The 17,520-nt window shown below is 53.1% G+C and overlaps 3 protein-coding genes across 3 annotated transcripts; 2 read left to right on the top strand and 1 right to left on the bottom strand.

The window, feature by feature from the left end:
- Positions 1 to 796: 796 nt before the first annotated feature.
- LAMTOR5 (late endosomal/lysosomal adaptor, MAPK and MTOR activator 5) lies at positions 797 to 2,822 on the bottom strand. Its single transcript, XM_066982845.1, has 4 exons — positions 2,673 to 2,822; positions 2,384 to 2,445; positions 1,648 to 1,765; positions 797 to 1,154 (listed from the first exon to the last, which is right to left on the bottom strand). The coding sequence occupies exons 1-4, from the start codon at positions 2,705 to 2,707 to the stop codon at positions 1,094 to 1,096; spliced, it is 276 nt and encodes a 91-aa protein (XP_066838946.1). The 5' UTR covers positions 2,708 to 2,822; the 3' UTR covers positions 797 to 1,093.
- Positions 2,823 to 2,966: 144 nt separating this feature from the next.
- Positions 2,967 to 9,010, top strand: PROK1 (prokineticin 1). Its single transcript, XM_013200368.3, has 3 exons — positions 2,967 to 4,884; positions 6,129 to 6,254; positions 7,020 to 9,010. The coding sequence occupies exons 1-3, from the start codon at positions 4,813 to 4,815 to the stop codon at positions 7,140 to 7,142; spliced, it is 321 nt and encodes a 106-aa protein (XP_013055822.2). The 5' UTR covers positions 2,967 to 4,812; the 3' UTR covers positions 7,143 to 9,010.
- A 2,324-nt stretch (positions 9,011 to 11,334) lies between these two features.
- Positions 11,335 to 15,139, top strand: LOC106048442 (embryonic pepsinogen). Its single transcript, XM_048054512.2, has 9 exons — positions 11,335 to 11,615; positions 11,737 to 11,899; positions 12,216 to 12,333; positions 12,827 to 12,945; positions 13,051 to 13,250; positions 13,557 to 13,670; positions 14,156 to 14,300; positions 14,541 to 14,639; positions 14,830 to 15,139. Exons 1-9 carry the CDS (start codon positions 11,560 to 11,562, stop codon positions 14,965 to 14,967), a joined length of 1,152 nt encoding a protein of 383 aa, XP_047910469.1. The 5' UTR covers positions 11,335 to 11,559; the 3' UTR covers positions 14,968 to 15,139.
- The last annotated feature ends 2,381 nt before the right edge of the window (positions 15,140 to 17,520 follow it).

The following is a 17,520-nucleotide window of genomic DNA, read 5'->3' as shown; positions in this document are numbered from 1 at the left end:
TGGGGATGGCCACCTGGCAGCGGTGGCAGTGCTCTGCTTCCGGAGCAGCCAGCCAGGCGGGGGGCAGCGCAGATCCCCCTCCGCTCCTGCTTAGAGGCCGCGTTGTTAATTGAACTTAACAGGGGGGTGTAGCCCAGCTGGGCAGGGTGGGCTTGTCCCTCGTGCCTGTTTCACTCAAAACAGTGACTCTGAGATTGGGAGTGTCACTGACGCGTGCAGTGGTAAAGTCAAAGCAGCGTGAATGCAGATTTTCTCTCTGACCCAGCCCTGTTAGCCTGTGCTCCGCTGTGAAGCTGCCTTTCTGCATTATGCATAAGGACAGCTGCAGGCCAGCTCCTTTTCCCTGTATGGAGGAAGCATCTGAGTGTAGCAGTTTTTGAGGGAAAAGCCTTTCTGCAGGATTGTTTCCCTGTACCATTTCATATATAAAGTGAAGAAAGGCCTGGATTTGTAAGGATGTTGTCAACATCCATTTGCAGTTCATGCAGCCACGGCAGGCAGCACAGACAGGGCCAACAAGTTTAGGTTTGAACTTCAATCCAAGACCTAATAAGCAACTCATTCTCACATGGACAATTTAACTACAGGAGGCTAAACATTTCCTAGGAGAAATTCCTAGGGAAGTGTTTGTACCTTTTCCCCCGGAGGACCCGCCATTAATTCAAGTCTTTGTGCATTACTCCTTTTCTCTGTAGAAATGCTAACGAAGAACGGACTGGCAGATGGTACCTCGCTTGGCTTTTGGGAAAGCAATGGGCAACAGTTTTCAAAGCAGGAGCAAAGAGAAGCAAAGGCATGTTTTTGCAGGTCATTTATTGATTTCTCCAACAAATAAGGCCACACACATACACACACACGCTTTGCAGTATCTATCATTACACAAACTCAGTGAGTGACCCACATTTCATCCTCAGCAGCACACGTGCTAAAATGCAAATTGGAAACCCTGATAGCTGCACAGGAGCTGTTAAATAGAGAGGGAGAGCCTTCAGCCCAGATTTGGTACTAGAAGCATGTTTTGCACTGGAGCACAGAGAGGAGAGTCGTTGTCCAGTGAGGAGCTGGTCTGGAGTGGAGCATCAGGATGTCAGGGTCAGGATGCCAGCTTGTGCACTGCTACAGTGATGCTGTCATGCTTCTGGATCATGATATTCCTAGAACAAGGGAAGTGAGGCAGTTGAGAAGCCAGCTATGAGAGCAGAAGCTGACTTGGGTGGAAAACCAGATGGGCAGCTCTGTGCTAGACCTCTCAGTTGCTGCATCTCTTCCCGTCCCTCCCAGGAAGAGTGCTGGAAAAGTCTTCATTAACAAAACTGGCAAAAAAATGACACTACGTCATGGGCTAAATTATCCATGGGGATCCCAACAGCGGAACAAGTATCATGCTGGAGTAGCCACCAGCCCCTGAAAGGTTTTCTTCTGCTTTTACAGTTCCTGTTATTTGAGGTCCCATTAGTCTAATATTTCCCGTGCCTATTTGTGACTGCCCTCTCCATGTAGCTTTGGAGATGGAGCTTCCTCCAAGTCTGCCAGTTTACTAAAAGAGAGAGAGCACTGCTCTAGAGATTTGACCCCCCTAGGAGATCCCAAAAGATGGGGGGAAAGGTGAACGCAGAGAAAAGCAGCACCCCCGGGCTGGATGCTCACCCGCTGTCTGACTCCAGGCATACCACAGGTATATCGGTCGGGTCGGAGGTGAGCTTGGCTGCCTGCTGGGCGAGGACAGAGATGACGCCGGCGTGCTCATCTGAGAGTGTTCCTCGGCCTGCGAGGCAAGGGAGATGCTGACTAAAACCACGCGTGCACAGGAAGCAGCCCCCGCACAGAGCCAGGTGGGGCTGCTCCTGCCAGTCCCGCTGCCCCTCTGTGGGCTGACACAGCATCTCCCCAAACTGTGGCCCCTCTAAAATAAATTGATTTTAAGTGTCAGGAACAGGTTGAGGTTTAGAATTACAGAATACCCCAAGCTGGAAGGGACCCGCACAGATCATCAAGTCCAACTCCTGGCCCCGCACACAATCACCCCAGAATCAAACCCTATGTCCCAGAGCGTCGTGCAAACGCTTCTTGGACTCCGGCAGGCCCGGTGCCGTGACCCTGGGGAGCCTGTCCCGGCGTGCGACCCGAATCACGGCGCAGACCCCCTCCCCAACGCCCAGCCTGACCCTGCCCGGCCGCGGCTCCATCCCTCGGGCCCTGGCGCCGTCCCCAGGGCGCAGAGCTCAGCGCCTGCCCCCGCTCCCCGCGGGGGGGCTGCAGGCCGCCAGGAGGCCTCCCCTCGGCCTGCTGCGGGCTGAGCCAACGCAGGGCCCTCCGCCGCCCCTCGCGCGCCTTCCCCTCAGGCCCGTCGCCGGGGGGCCCCGGCCCCGGCCCCGTTACTCACAGCCCAGGTTGAGGCCCTGCGAGTCGGTGCACAGGACGCCCACCACGGCCGGGCTCTTCATGCTGCGGGCAGAGGGCGGCGGTGAGCGCCGGGGCGGCCCCGGGCCCCCGCGGCCCCGCTCCCCCCGCCCCCCCCCCCCGCTCCCCCCGCCCCCCCCCCCGGCCCCGCTCCCCCCGCTCCCCCCCCGGCCCCGCTCCCCCCGCTCCCCCCCCCCCCCCCCCGGCCCCGCTCCCCCCGCTCCCCCCCCGGCCCCGCTCCCCCCGCTCCCCCCCCCCCCCCCCCCCCGCACGTGTCCTCCAGGTGCTGCTCCAGGCTCCCCTCCATGCCGCCGGCCCCGCGCCCTCGCTTCCGCCCTGCTCCGGCGGCTCCTGGCAGCGGCGTCAGTCACGTGACGCGCGCGGACGGTGGCGCCGCGGGACCAAAAGGCCTCAGTGCGCGAAGGGCTCCCGGGGAGGGGCCCCACGCGTGACCCGATCCCCGCGCCCCCCACGTCCGGGAGCCTCCGAGCCCGAGCCCTCGGGGGCTGGCTGCAAAGGCGGGGCGCGCAGCTCCTCGCCCCCCCCCCCCCCCCCCCAAGCCGGGCCCAGCGGCGCGTGAGCCCCACGCGTGACCGCGGAGCGGCACCGGGGGGGGCCGGTGGCGGGGCCTCGGGGCCGGCTGGCGGCCGCCCGGCTGCGCCTGGCGCTGGATCTCGCCGCGTCGGGCTGGAAAATTACACCGCGATCGATGGGGGCGTGCAGCGCAGCGGCGATTTTTCTTTTTTTATTTTTTTTTTATTTATTTTTCTTTTACATTTTTCTTCCCCCGGCTCTGCCGGCAGCCAGCGGCCGCCGCCTCGGCGCCTGCCGCCCGCGGGCTCCCCGCCGCCCCCCCCCGCTGCGCTGCTCCCGCCCGGGGCCCCGGGGCGCGTCCCGCGGGCCGGTCCCTGGAGAAAGGCTCTGGGGTTTCTGGCGGGGGGTTCTGGGGGCCGGGCGTCATTCGGGCAAGGCCAGCTGCGGGAGGCTTCAGCGGAGCGGCGGAGCAGCTGCGGCTCCGGAGGAAGCGCTGGTCTTCGGCGGGGAAAACGGCTGGGCTCTTTTTAGCCAATTAAATTGTCAGTTCGGCATTGCGCTGATGCTCTGCGAGAGAAACTTTTCTGGCAGAGACCGCAGGGACTAAACCTGTGATGTTGTTGGGAGCCTAGCTGCCGTGGGGGTGGTGTCTCGCAGTCCAGGGCTGGTAAAACCTGGCTCGGTCGATCCAAATCACAAACCCTGCTTTGCTTTCCTGTCCTTGTGCCAAGGAGCTTCACCGCACCCTGGGCTTGCGTGGCCCCGGCCGGTGGGAATGAGCTCGGTCACGACCAAATCCAGGCGGGACCACGGGAGCCCAGGGCCGTGCGATGCTCACGGGTGGGTATTTGAACGGACTAACGCAGTTTTCTGAAAGCTGATGTTATTTCTTGTTGCGGGACTGCGATGGGGGCTCGTGTCACGGAGCTCTGTGGGGCATGGCGGTGAGCGACGAAGGGCCCCACCTCTGCGGGGACGTCGCCTTGTGGAGGCCGCGGGGATTCATGGCTCCTCTCTCACCTGACAGATGCAGTCCTGGGTGCACGTTGGTGTTTTTGGGGGAGGGCCCCAGAGTGAGCGTGTCGGGGTTTTGCTGATGCACACGTGTAAAAAAGCAAATTTTGCAGATGTGGAAGATGTCACTGTGGGAGCTGGCACAGCCTGTTTAATGATGCCAGCATCTGCAAACTGCTCTGTCCCTTGCACCCTCCCGGGATGTATAAACAAAACCAGAAGGCGATAATTCCACCCGTTTCTGCCTTTTTAGCCACTTTAGCAATCCCTAGTCATGTTTCCACGTGCTCTCAAGAGATATTCCAAATACAGGTATGGGGGACATACTTCAAACCGTAAATCAAGATATTTATACATTCTGTTCATTTACAAACATGCTTTCATTACTGAAAAATATATTATTCACTCCCTGCCTCATTTTATTCTCACAAATAAATGCAGCTGAGTCTTATCTTTCTACAGGGTACTTATCACAGACCCACATTATTAAACATTATACTCTTACCATCATGGATGTACCGGGCTAACTTTTTTCTTTTATTTTCTTTTAGCTCAATAATCACAAATTCTTAATTCAATTCTTAAGTACACCTGTCAGGGATAAATATGTATGTACTTGGAAAATCCAGCTGTGTTGGCTTAGCTGAAAAATAATCCTGGGAAATAGATGAGGGTGGATGACTGCTTGGTGTTGGTTTTTTTCCCCCACCCTACATGGGGAAAATATTTCTTCTATGACGTTAGAGATTCAGGTCTCATCTGCTTATTCTGAGATCGTCAGGAGGAAAAAAAAAAAAAACATTGGAGGAGAGGGCAGGGGGTATATAAGGTGCAGGACTGCGGTCGGCGCGGGCAGACGGCACCATGCGACGGCTCCTGCAGACCCTCTGCTTGCTCCTGCTGCTGCCCTTGCTCCATGGCGCTGTCATCACGGGGGTAAGTGCAGCTTCACTGCTCCCGTGCCCAGCTTGGGATGGCTTTTGGGCTTTGGGGTTGTTTTGCTTTTTTTTTTTTTGCTTTTTTTTTTTTTTTAAATAGGGCAGAAATTGTGCTTGTCACCCTAGGGGTTGCGGTTATAACACTGTAATTAGATCTTCTCACTCTCCAGAGCTCATTGCACAGGTTTGGTGTTTAATCTTTTTCAATTAGCAGTTTATCTTGCTTTATCTGTGTGGAGCGTAGCGCAGGGAGCAGCAGCTGAATTTGCTACCCTGAGTTCAAGTTGCTTTGAACTTGCCCTGCCGTCCCCCACCCGTGTGGCGCAAAGTCAAATTGGATGTAAAACCAACTTCCTTCCCTGCCTCTCTCCCCACCCCATTATTTGCACTGAGAAAATGATCAGGAGAGGCGCTGGAATGCCAGCGGTGCCTTTCACTGTTTGCTTTAGGTATTTTTTAGTTTATTACTTGCTTTTTCAGTGCGTCGGTGCTGTTCCCTATCAATCCTCGATTTTCTGATTGCGCTGCTCCTTGCACACGAGTGTAAAGTCACCCCAGAGCGCAGCTTTTTCCCTCCGTTTCTCCTCTAAGCACTGCATTGGATCCAGCACACATGAAAATGGGGATGTTTAGGAAGCTTTCCAAATGGGGAAAAACATACCTTGATGGGGACTGTGTTCCAAGCAAGGGCTTGGAGCATCTTGGATTGTCCTTCACCCTCCCAAATTGAGACAAGTTTTTAAGAGGAGGGAGATGTCTGATTGAATAGAAGGAGGCCGGGTGCTCTCTCTGCTGTGTTCGGGTGCTGGTGGGGCTCAGCTGAGCGTGCAGCCCTGGTGGTTGGAGGAAAGGGGCTGCATCGAGAGCCAAGCAGTGGTCCATCACTACTGGGACCTGATTTTTAACATTATTTGGGTGCTAAGAAGTGCTTTGGGTGTTCGGCGAGATTCAGGTTCCCTTAGGGGTTTGAGCTGGGAAGCTGCAAACTTCTCCCCCAGGGATGGCTCCCTCCCTGCACACGGGGGTTTTCCTGGTTTTACAGCCTGCATCCAGACCGTGCCCTGCCCCAAAACCCCTGCAGCCGAATGGGAGAGCTGCGAGCATCCCTCACCTCTCCCTTAAATCCCCATGCAGGATTTGCACCCAGTCGCCAGGAGCAGATTTCTTGGCTGCTCCCCAAGGGATTTTGGGGGCAGACGCTGACCTCCCGCCCCCCCACCATTGCCTTTGTGTCTCTCCCAGGCCTGCGAGCGGGACCTGCAGTGCGGCAGCGGGACGTGCTGTGCTGTCAGCCTCTGGCTCCGGGGTCTGCGGATGTGCACCCCCCTGGGGCAGCAGGGGGACGAGTGCCACCCCTTCAGCCACAAGGTACCGGGGGGGGGTCCGTGGGTGGGGGAAACGGGGCAGTTCAGGGACGCTGGGCCAAGCACCAGCTTGGCTCTTGCGGGGCACTGAGCTCCATGCGTGGGAGGAAAACTCAGTTAATGCCCTGGGGGCTGGGGTGGATTTGGGAGGCTGGGGGCAGCCTTGCGGGGGTTCCCAGGCTGGCGTGATGCAGCTGCTTTCATCCTCTGAAGTGTTTTCTGCTCCCGCGGTCTGTCCCCGCCACCCTAAACCCTGCTGCCATGCGCCAGCAGTGCCTGGGGAGCTGGGGCTGAGTCGCCCAGCACATCCGTTTAAAGGAAAGTGCTCCAAATTGACTTGTAAATGCTCTGCCGAGCAAGGAGAAGCCAAGTTAATACCGCAGAGCCACCGAGCACTGCAATCTTTGTTGGCTAAGACGCCCCGAAGCATTTGGATTATCCCGAGCTGCCATTCCTCTTCCGCGCGCATTCAGTGCCAGACACCCGGCCTCGGGGGGCTCTGCCTCCGGGCTCGCATATCGATTTTGCATGGTGGTAGTGATTTAGCGATGCCGTGCCTTCTTTTCCTGCTCAGATGAGGAGTGAGCAAAGGCAGAAGGATCAGAAATTCATTTCAGGCATACCCATTAAACTCCTGAGAAGCAGCAGAGAGAAATTCCCAGGGCTTTTGTTACATTTGATAGTTTTTCTTACCTGCTTGCATCCCAAGGGCTGACACAGGGGTGACGCGGGGGGGTTTCCCCATCCTCTCTCCCATTTCTCTCTGTAGGTCCCATTCTTGGGGAAGCGCCAGCACCACACCTGCCCCTGTTTGCCCAACTTCATCTGCTCCAGGTTCCTCGATGGCCGCTACCGCTGCTCGCTTGACTTCAAGAACATCATTGACTTTTAGGTGATGGAGCTGTGAGTTTCATCCTGGCTGCCAGCCCTCAGTGCCCATTTTTTTGCTCCCTCCTGTGGCTTTATGCACTGTCCCACCAGGCAACCCTAAAAATGCTTTTTCAAGGTAGAAAACATTGTTATAAGCTATGTATCTGGAGAAACTGAGGCACAGTTGGGCCAAGCTGCTCTGGCACATTGGTTAGCAAAGCTCTGCCCCAGAGCAGAGCCCTGTTCTGCAGAGGAGCAGACAGAGGACAGGACACATCTCTGGCCTCAGAAAAACATTTCACAGGATATTGTCTGGCTGTAATGGATGCTGTCCGCTACATTTCACCTCCACCCTTTATTTTATCAAAATAAAGGGTGATGAAACTTGGGAAGAGTGAGAACACAGAACTCCCACCTCTGCAGCCAAGTGCTTCCTCCCATGCGGTTTGCCCCAGTGCACAATAAAATTTGGGAGGTGAAGCTGATCGGCACCATTTCACCTGCCAAAGTGTCTGCAAGAGCGAGGCCAGCAGGAGGAGGTGGCAGTGGCAACCTGAGCTCCTCTCTGGGAGGCTGAGGAGTGTTGGCTGCAGAGCTCAAGGCACCTTCCTCTGCACAGCCCCTTCCTGTTGCCTCCAAAATGAACAGTGATCTTTGGCTGCTTTCACTAGAAATTCGTTTCAGGGAAGGGGAGATTTTTGGCAGTGCCAAGCCATTCCATTTTCACATTTTGCAGGCAAAAGAGGGGAATGGAAAGCTTATTTCTGCACGTTTCAAACGTGCAGGAAAAGACAAAAGGAAAAAACAAAAGGAAAGTCAGAGGAACAGAAATTTCCCTTTGTGAGAATTTGAGCTTTTTGACTGACAACCAAACTTCAGCTTCTTCCCAAGCCAACACAAACCCAATGCCTCTGCAGTGCCCCTGTAGCCTCCCAGCTGCGCTGGCTCCCGTGCAGTTCCTCCTGCACAAATCTGCTTTGTGACCGATGCACGACAACTCCTGTTGTGATTGTGTCTTATCCACATATTTCCTCCTGGAAGCAGCTCTGAAAGCTGGTGCTGAATGAGCTAATGCCTGCAATTAAAAGTCCATCAATTGTCTTGTGTAATTAAGGGCTGGGTTTTCCCCAACATTCAAGCTTTGGTGCAAAGCATTTTGCAATGCAACTTCTTTAGCAGGGGGTGAAGCAGAGCTGGCTGGAGCTGCCTGATGCGGGCCTTTGGGACATGAGGAGAAGTTTTCCAGGCTCAGCAGCTGCCTGAGGTTCAGGCACTATGCTGGCCTCTTTTTATGCTGGTCAAATTTGGGAGGAAAATGGGACATTAAATTTAATTAAATGTTTTTTGTTAACTTAGGTCCTAAAGGTTATCTCAGACACATGCTTTCAGTTCCCCTCCTAAAAAACACATTGTGGGAAAAGCCTGCCTCATTTGACCATCCCTTTGACTTCCTAAAGTAACCTTCAGCAGCTTGAGGAGAAATTAAAAAAAAAGAATAATCAGCATTAACAGAAAAAAAATTGTTTCCTTTAAAGAAGTGGCAACACTTAAGTGAGAAGCTTGTTTTAGGGTGTGAAAGCGCTTGCATGCAGAGCTGCTGCCTGGGCAGCTGCAGGGGTTCACCTTTGGGAGCAGCGCCTTGGGGCGTGGGAGGGAGCTGAGCTGCAAACCCCTCCTGTGGCCTAGGCACCCCTTTTTGCTGGATTCTGATGGGTTTTGGTGCTATTGTAGCAACCATTTCTATTTCTAAGGACACCAATTGTTTTTCTGTGGCAGAAGCTGTGTTAATGGAGAATGTAAAATAACTGAGATTGGGTGAAAGCTTCCCCACACTTGTGTCTCCCTCAAAAAAATATTGTAAATTGGATGAAAATAAAACACTGCAATGACTGGGTTGGTTTTATTGTTTTTTTGTTTGTTTCGTTTTTTATGTGAAGAAAGACTTACCTCAATAGGCAGCTTGGTTAAAACAACAAACAAATACATTTTATTGATTTCGAGGGCATTTGCCCCATCGCTTGGCATAGGACACAATGGCAGAAGGGCTCTGGAGCTGTCCTGGACAGACCCTTTCCCCATATGGAAGGGGTCCCACAGCAACAGGGGGATGGGTGTGGTGGGAATCAAAAAAAACTACAAAACAACAACAACAAAAAAAAACCCCACAACACTATTACTATTTTGTAACAGTGTAAAAAATACATAGCTTCATATTTGAGGTTTCTTTTGTTATGTTGCATTGCTTTACTTGCTTCTTCTGGTTTTCCTACAGATTGGCATTGCCAATCTCCTGGTGGCTTTAAACTGCGGGAGATCACAATTTAATGGGAAATCACTCGGTGACGGCAGCAAGTCTCCCCCCTGCACTTTTTCATCCTAAGAGCTGCCATGCAAGAAAACCTCTGTGCACGCTCCCAGAGGGGATAAAACATATGTAGCGAAGCAAAAGCTCATGTCCTCCCCTGGGACGTGTGGAAAAGCCGACACAGCCCTTAACCTGGAGCACCAGTGGCCGTTTGCCTCTCACGTGCTCGTTTCCCACCGCAGCGTGGTGCCGAGCACCCCCTTGCCTGCCGGGACATCCTCCCTGCAACGTCCTGGCTTCAAGGTGAACCGCGCCCAGCAGCAAGCGGCTTCTGGCGGCACCGCAGTGCCGGCGCCGTGCCCAGGGGATGCTCGCTCCCAGGGCTGGACGTTCAACACCCGACGTAGCCGCAATGTGGTTACTCAAGAGCATCGTGCAATTTCCCCCTAAAATCTACATCAAATTCACCCTGCTTTTACAGCAAGAATAAATCAAGCCTCCTGCTACTTGAATTTCTCTTTCAAGTCTGGGAATGCAGCATTGCTCCCACCACAAAGCTCTCACATCATCACAAAGCTCTCGCTTCAGCAACTCGTGGTGCCCTGGAGCAATTTGCTGCTCCTGGCAGTTGGATGGGGCCTCTGCAAGACAAAACCGTGGTGCTCACTGGGGCTTCAGATCAGATGCCCTTTGTGGGCTGCAGTTTGGGTCTTGCAACCCCTTCTTTGAACGGCACTGGGACAGCCCTAACTCCAACAGCAGCCCTCGAAAAGCCAGTTTGGTATAGGCAGGGTTGAGCGTGGATTTTGAGGGCTTCAGTTGAAGAGAGGTTTTGTTTCCCAGGGTGGTTTCTGGGATGTGCCATGGTGGGTCTGACCGGATGGGAAGGGGCTTTCCTTGTGTGAGACTGGACGCATCCCTGGAGCAGGCAGGGGCTGTTTTTCGATCCAGTGGAGCCCAGCCCGTTCCCAGTTCTGTACTAATCAACAGGACAATTTCAGCTGGTTCCCATAATGCTGCCGAAGAAATCACTATTAATTCTTGCTTTACTCTATTACAAAAGCAGGGCCCCATTGCAGAAAGCTGCCTTACCCTGCAGCGGTGGGAGGGGACCTTCCCAGCAGCTCAGGGGCGCTCAGCATCACTTCTAACCCAGGCAGTGAAAAGTCTGAGAGGGGATTCCAATGACAAACATAAAAGGAACATGACGGCTTTTCCATACTGCCATCAGAGAAACCCTACACCCTGCTGCGATGCTGGTGGCTGCCTCTAGATTTTGGGGCCTGGAGGTACTCAAACAGAAGCCGCCAGCACCGAGCTGATAGGAAGCTCCTTATCCCGCGGGGCACAGCATCGCCCTGCATCCTCCGTCCTCCAGCCAAGCTCTCTTGTGCTCCCCTCTTGGCCAACTGCAAAAGGTGAGCCAACGCCTTTAGTGATTGTTGGTGTCGCTGATAGCAGGGTGCTCATTAGGCCTTTAATCTTGGTTTAATGGTCCCTGTATCGCTGGGCACACAGCACATGGAGAGGGGTCAGCATGCTGCGGGGTCACCTTTCCCGTAGCCTGTTTGCATATGCCTTAACTAATCAGTTCTGCAGATAACAGCGGGTGGCGGAGGGCCAAAACGTGCGCACAGCCCAGACGCCCACGTCCCCACACTGTACGCACATGGTGGCACCCAGTGGGACCCCCTTCTCTGTTCCTACCAGGGACAGATCCCCCCTAAAGTGGGGGCAGGGAAGCATGAAGCTGGGGACCCACTATTGCTTGCGTTTTGGACGCCCAGGTGTAAAGCGATGGCTAATTTTGATGCCCACAATGTGCAGATCCTTGTCAGGATGAAGGATTTGGGGTGCTAAAAGGATGAGGAGGTCAGGGAGGAGGAGCACAGGGGTTGTGGAAGGAATTTGGCACAGAGCACCTGGCCGTCACCCCCCCGCTGGGTGACGTAATGACATTGGGTGTTGTTTGCCATGGGCTCCAGTCCCTGGGTGTCACCGGGGGGGGGTCTTGGCTGGGTGCCCGCCAGGGAGGGGATGGTTCTGTGGCAGTCCCAGCCGCCCTTGGCACCAAAGCCGGAGAGCGCTGGGACTATATAAGCCACAGGACATTTGCCCCCTCAGCCCCGGCACGATGCAATCCCTGGTCCTTCTGTGCGTGGTCCTTGCCCTCTCTGAGGGCTTCACCAAGTAAGTCCCCACAGCATCATGATGGGCTTCAGCACCAACGGTGACGCTGTCAAATGCTGCTTGCAGGAGCTGCAGGCAGTGAGCTCCTGGTTAACTCTGTTTTTCTTGTTTCTTGTGCCAGGCTGCCCTTGGAAAGGGGGAAGAAACCGAGAGAGATCCTCCGGGAGAAGGGGTTGCTGCGCCACTTCTTCCAGCGCCACCGCTATGACATCGGCATGAAATTTCCGCACGCTTTTCCCAATCTGATTGACGTGGCTGCCGAGCCCCTGCTGAACACCCTGGATGTGAGTGCTGGCTTTGACCCACAGTAGTGCAGCCCTGGGGTGGTTTGTGGGATGCCCATCCCTGTGTCTGTCCCACGTGTGGGCCAAACCTGATATTTTTTCCCCCAAAGCCTTCAGCTCACTTCCTTTGCCCCTGCCCACCCATACTGTTGGCCCTGGACAGAGCCTGGACTCTGAAATACCTCCTCAGCAGCTCTGAGTCCCATGAGTCCCATGCATGTGCAGAAGGGGACCACAAAAGCTACAAGTGGGTCTGGGGCAGTTCCAGGCCTGGGTTCATGCCCTGAAAGCATCCTTTTGTCCTGCTGCCATGCAGATGGAGTACTACGGGACCATCTCCATTGGCACCCCACCGCAGGACTTCACAGTGGTCTTCGACACCGGCTCCTCCAACCTCTGGGTTCCCTCCATCTCCTGTGCCAGCCCAGCTTGCCGTAAGTATCATCAGACAGGGCTCCCCATTTTGCCAGAGTTGGGATCCAACAGCACACCGTGGGCTTATCTCTGCAGAATCAAGCCCAGATTTTGTGGTGACACTGCAGGGAGACCAGGGGCCCCCTAGCCAGTATAATGAGCAGACCCCATGGTGCTGGGTCCCGTCAACTCTGCGGAATGTGCTGGGATGAGTATTGGGGATGTAACACCTACTCGGTGCTGTACTCCACAGGGTGATACTCCTAGTGCTCGGTGCCTCAGTTTCCCCATCTGTCCCAAAGGGGAGATGGAATATCCTGCAGATCCCTGGCATTAGGATGCTGGAGAAGCATCTGTAACGTATGGCAAATGTTTACAGCTAAATTGTTCCTGCAGCACAAGTAATAAATGGCAGGTCTAAATAGCAATTCAGCAGGGTTCTTACTCCCACGCTTTCTTGATGGCTCAGCCTTCCTGAAAATCTTCATTTTTGGTTTCCCACTTACCTTCTAGAGAGCCATCAGATGTTTAACCCATCGCAGTCCTCCACCTACAAAAGCACAGGGCAGAACCTCTCCATTCACTACGGCACTGGTGACATGGAGGGCATCGTGGGCTGCGACACTGTCACTGTGAGTGTCACAATGGCATCTCAGGGGGTTCCTCTGTGCCTTCTCCACCAAATTCACACCCATATTGCAATGCCTGATCCACCTAACTGTCGTCCCCATCCCTAGGTTGCATCACTGATGGACACCAACCAGCTCTTTGGCTTGAGCACCACAGAGCCCGGCCAATTCTTTGTCCATGTTACATTTGATGGGATCCTGGGACTGGGCTACCCAAGTCTGGCTGCTGATGGGATCACTCCAGTCTTTGATAACTTGGTGAATGAGAGCTTGCTGGAGCAGAACCTCTTTTCGGTTTATCTATCCCGGTAAGATGCATCAGCTGTGACAGCTGGGGGAGGTAGCAGATGTGTCTGGTTCAGATCGTTGCATTTGCTGGTCACTGCAGCTCCCCCACAGTCACTGCTGCTATCCAGCTGTTGTCTGTGTGCCGTGATGCCTGAGGGCAGGGGAGCACGCTGCTGTATTCCCGGCAGTGAGGTGGGGAGTGGATGTGACTGCGGCGTCACGGGCAGCACCTTCCCCCACGGGGCTCACGGTCCCCTTGTTCTAAGGTAACTGCACTGAAGAGACATGGCAAACCCTGTGGTGTTTTCCTTTTATGCATCACCCAGCGAGACGATGGGGAGCGTGGTCATCTTCGGGGGAATCGATGACGCTTATTTCACTGGCTCCATCAACTGGATTCCCGTCTCTTACCAGGGTTACTGGCAGATCTCCATGGACAGGTAAGGAAGTGACTCTGCTGATTTATGTTCATTTCTAGCCATCGCTTCTGAAGAGAACTGAGACCCATGAACATCGTGGGCTTTCCACTGGCATTTAACACATTGTGGTGCAGAAAGCCAAGGAGCCAAAACCCACAGAACTTTGGCAATTTCTATCTGGATTGGGGATGCTTTGTGCTGGGACACAGCCTAGTTCCTCTGTTGCACAAAGCCTATTTCTCTTGGGGATGTGTCTGGTGATGAGCAGAGCAACTTACTTTGCTGGGCTTGGTTGGGTCCCAGATTTTGGCCGTTTGGTGCCTCCGTCTGCATTTATGCAATGGGGCTGTGATACCAGCCGTCATTGCAAACCCCAAGAAGCAGAGGGCTCAAGGAGAGGAAAGTTGTCCTAGCTCTAACTCTTATAGAACAAGTCTGAAAGTGTCATGAAGATTCAGCAGGCCTAGCAGCCCCTCCCTTGTCTGTTCTTCCCTCCCTGCTGCCAGCATCATCGTGAACAGGCAGGAGATTGCGTGCAGTGGTGGCTGCCAAGCCATCGTTGACACGGGCACGTCCCTTGTGGCTGGGCCACCCTCTGACATAAGTGACATCCAGAGCGCAGTCGGGGCCAGGCAGAACACGTACGGAGAGGTAAGAGCATCTGTGTCTTGCTCTGCTGGCCCTGGAGACAGCCTGGCACAAGCCTGGATCCCAGGCTGCTTCCACACACAGGCAAACAGCATCACTGCTCATGGCAAAGCAGCCCTGCTGCAGTGGTATCTCCAACAGAGAGCTCCATGAGACTCTACCAGAAAAATCAAAAACCTTCCCTCCTCACCACCTGAATGTGTCGCTTCTTACCTAAGAGCCTCTTTCCTCTGCTCCCTGCAGTACAACGTGAATTGCAGCTACATCTCTGCCATGCCTGATGTTGTCTTTGTCATCAATGGGGTTCAGTATCCTGTATCCGCCTCAGCTTACACTGAGCAGGTAAGGAGTGAGTACCCGGCTTCCAAGAGCCCGTCTCCATGTTCTTTTATTTTCTCCAATGGCTCTCATCACTTTGGCCTCTCCCATTCCTGTGGGGGACAGCAGATGGATGGCCATGGGCCTCCAGAGCAACCTGACAAAAGGTACTCACCCACATTTTTCCCCTTTGCCTTCTCTTGCTCAAATGCAGAACAATGAAGAAGCATGTATCAGTGGCTTCCAGAACACCTCTGCGGACCTCTGGATCTTGGGAGATGTCTTCATCAGAGTGTACTACAGCATCTTTGACCGGGCCAACAACCGTGTTGGACTGGCCAAGGCTGTTTAAAACCTCTGTGATGCCAGCAGTGCTGCGGTCTGATCACTCAACCAGACCACGACCATATTTTTTGGAGCAGCAAGAGATCTTCTCTCATGAGGAATCCCTTGCTCACACACGAATAAAGTGTTGATGATATAGAGATGGTGGCTGCACATTTATTTGTGATAAAAAGGCAGGAATTACGAAGGAGGTGTCATACAATTACTGCTTCATGGTGGCTTCGGAGCATTCAGTCAGCTCCACAAGACTGGGGCCTTTGGGAGCTGTGGTTGTGGCCGGGACGGGCTGACGACGAGGTCAAGTCAAGGCTGGCTCTTGTACGGGGGCTGCATCAAATGAGCGGTTCTGAAAAACCCAAATTTCCTACCAGGGAGGATAAACTCTCCATCCCAAACACAGCCCACCTCAGAGCAGATCCCTGCAAACCCACACCCAAGGAGACAGCTTGGAGACAGTTCTTGCCCATTGTGAAACTTTTACAGAAGTGCATCCACAGCTGCTTGTGTGTAGCAGTGATGTCTCATTTCAGTTTCCATGGTTTAGAGCAATCCATTTACACTTAGTTGTTTCCCCCCAGAAGAATCTCAATTTAAGGTCCCTTTCCAAATAACAAACCAGTCTGTGCTCTCAGACGGGTACTAAGAGACTGGAAACACCAACTAATCCTCAGTTATAGTCCTTAATACTGTTGGGAAGAAAAAAACTGAACAACTAATATTTTTATTTATTTTTTTTTTTTCCGCGCAATGGTCAGGATGATTCCTTCTCTAATTTTCCTTCATTCTTCTCAAAGAGCAGTTCTCATTTTTGAAAAGGAAATTACCGCCATCCATATAAAACCTAGTTAAAACTGGAGGCTGTCTCTCTCCTCCCTAGCAGCTGTAGTGAAAGTGCTCAGCAGAAGGCTGGAAGAGAGCTCCAGGCATGACCACTGCTTCTGCCTTCCTGCTGGGCTGGGGATTAGGGGCTGGTTGCATTATGTATTGATAGACAAGGCTCCATCGCTGATGGCGCCAGGAGGCTGTTTACCCAATGGGACCAGCTCTGGATGATGTGGAGGGACAAGTCCGGGTGATCAGAAAGGAATTTCTCTCCCCTCACTGTTAAAACCTGGTCTGGTGGGAGGTGTCCCTGCCCACGGCGGGGGTTTGGAACCAGATGATCTTTAAGGTCCCATACAGTCTAACCCAAACCATTCTGTGATTCTAGGATTCTATTATTCTGAATCTATGATTCTATGATATAACATATAATATATAATGAGAATATAATGAGTATATAATGTGGGATGGTGGAAATGTGATTTATGCCCAGGCTCCCTGGGCTCACATAGCCCCGGGTCACTTAACACCAGGGGGTTGGAAAGTGCATGAGAGGTGGGGCCCAAGGCTGGACTTTTGGGCAGATGGGGCTTTATCTTGGCTCCATCTTTGTTATAAGCAACATGAAATGGGCCCAATGCAGCTGGAACCACAGCTCCAGCAGGAGCACCTGGGGCTGTACCCATGCTCATGACGAACAAGAAGGGAAAGGGAAGCTGTGCCCTTGGCCTGGGCAGAGCTAATATCCCAAATGCTCTGCCAAGTGGCATATTCCTCATAGCCAGATCCTCTGGGCATGGCTATTCTGCACTGATGCCAGAAGACTTTGGCAAACAGCCCTTTAAGGGGCTTTCTCCATGTGAGCATCCCCCATGGCCAGGGGAGCCCTTCCCACATCTGCATTCACTCAGGCAATAAAGAAAGAAATCAGCTAAAAGCTTCCAAGCAAAAATTAAAAGGGGGAACAAACACATTGGGACTGCTGTAGTAGTTTCCTACTGTGTCCTGGGAAATGTCTATCCTGGAGTGCCATCTCGTGGCTGTGGTGCCAAAACTGTACCGTGCACAGGGGATGCACAGAAATACCTGTGTGGTGGCAAAAGGATGTTCCAGGGTTTGCTTGGAAATTATGGCCTGAAGGAGGAGAAAAATGCTTCTAGTGGACAAATATGTCCAAGGTTCAGGCTTGCTCCATGGAAAGAAAAGTAGCCAGGACACCTTTCTGATACAGCAAAGAGGTTTCATGCCATCTTCAGATTTTTATTTTATTTTATTTTTTCCTGGGGAATTCTTCCCTGTGTCCCAGATGACATGACAGATTGCCTCATTAGGGCTTGACTCATGAAATGTACAGTTAATAAGAGCCTTTTATGGATTTCTTTGAGCTTTGAGCTTTGGAGCTGTATTTGGGAAAATGCTAAGCTGCAAATTGTTTGGGAAAATGCTTTTTTTTTTTTTTAATCAGACACTAGATGGGTGTTTGTAGGACATTCATAGTCTGTTTTTTTTCTACTGTTTTATGATAAATCAGAAATCAGCTGCTGTATCTGGACAAGTTTAATGTCTCTGACCCCATCCTCACAGCATAAGCTAGGGATCTCCCTTGCATCTGCCCCCCCACCCCGTGACAGCTGGCATAAGCTGAACTGCGGGGGAAACTGTTGCAGAGTTTGTCCTCATCCGGCAGGTCTTGTGCCTTCAGGTCTGTAATGTCCCATGCCTCATCCTGCACACATGA

The sequence above is a fragment of the Anser cygnoides genome, chromosome 25 (genome assembly GCF_040182565.1).
Source record: "Anser cygnoides isolate HZ-2024a breed goose chromosome 25, Taihu_goose_T2T_genome, whole genome shotgun sequence".
In the NCBI taxonomy this organism is placed as follows: domain Eukaryota; kingdom Metazoa; phylum Chordata; class Aves; order Anseriformes; family Anatidae; genus Anser; species Anser cygnoides.
The sequence above is the reverse complement of the archived record's forward strand: the minus strand, read 5'-3'. Positions and strand labels throughout refer to the sequence as shown.

What these genes read in the sequence shown, in the direction of transcription:
- LAMTOR5 (XM_066982845.1), bottom strand. Translation starts at nt 2,707, where the DNA reads ATGGAGGGGAGCCTGGAGCAGCACCTGGAGGACAC. An exon ending in GAGCAGCACCTGGAGGACAC is followed by an intron (nt 2,446 to 2,672) that starts GTGCGGGGGGGG and finishes CTCTGCCCGCAG; the next exon opens with CATGAAGAGCCCGGCCGTGG. An exon ending in GCAGGGCCTCAACCTGGGCT is followed by an intron (nt 1,766 to 2,383) that starts GTGAGTAACGGG and finishes CTTGCCTCGCAG; the next exon opens with GCCGAGGAACACTCTCAGAT.
- PROK1 (XM_013200368.3), top strand. Translation starts at nt 4,813, where the DNA reads ATGCGACGGCTCCTGCAGACCCTCTGCTTGCTCCTGCTGCTGCCCTTG. An exon ending in ATGGCGCTGTCATCACGGGG is followed by an intron (nt 4,885 to 6,128) that starts GTAAGTGCAGCT and finishes TGTCTCTCCCAG; the next exon opens with GCCTGCGAGCGGGACCTGCA. An exon ending in GCCACCCCTTCAGCCACAAG is followed by an intron (nt 6,255 to 7,019) that starts GTACCGGGGGGG and finishes TTCTCTCTGTAG; the next exon opens with GTCCCATTCTTGGGGAAGCG.
- LOC106048442 (XM_048054512.2), top strand. Translation starts at nt 11,560, where the DNA reads ATGCAATCCCTGGTCCTTCTGTGCGTGGTCCTTGCCCTCTCTGAGGGC. An exon ending in TTTTCGGTTTATCTATCCCG is followed by an intron (nt 13,251 to 13,556) that starts GTAAGATGCATC and finishes TGCATCACCCAG; the next exon opens with CGAGACGATGGGGAGCGTGG. An exon ending in TGGCAGATCTCCATGGACAG is followed by an intron (nt 13,671 to 14,155) that starts GTAAGGAAGTGA and finishes CCCTGCTGCCAG; the next exon opens with CATCATCGTGAACAGGCAGG.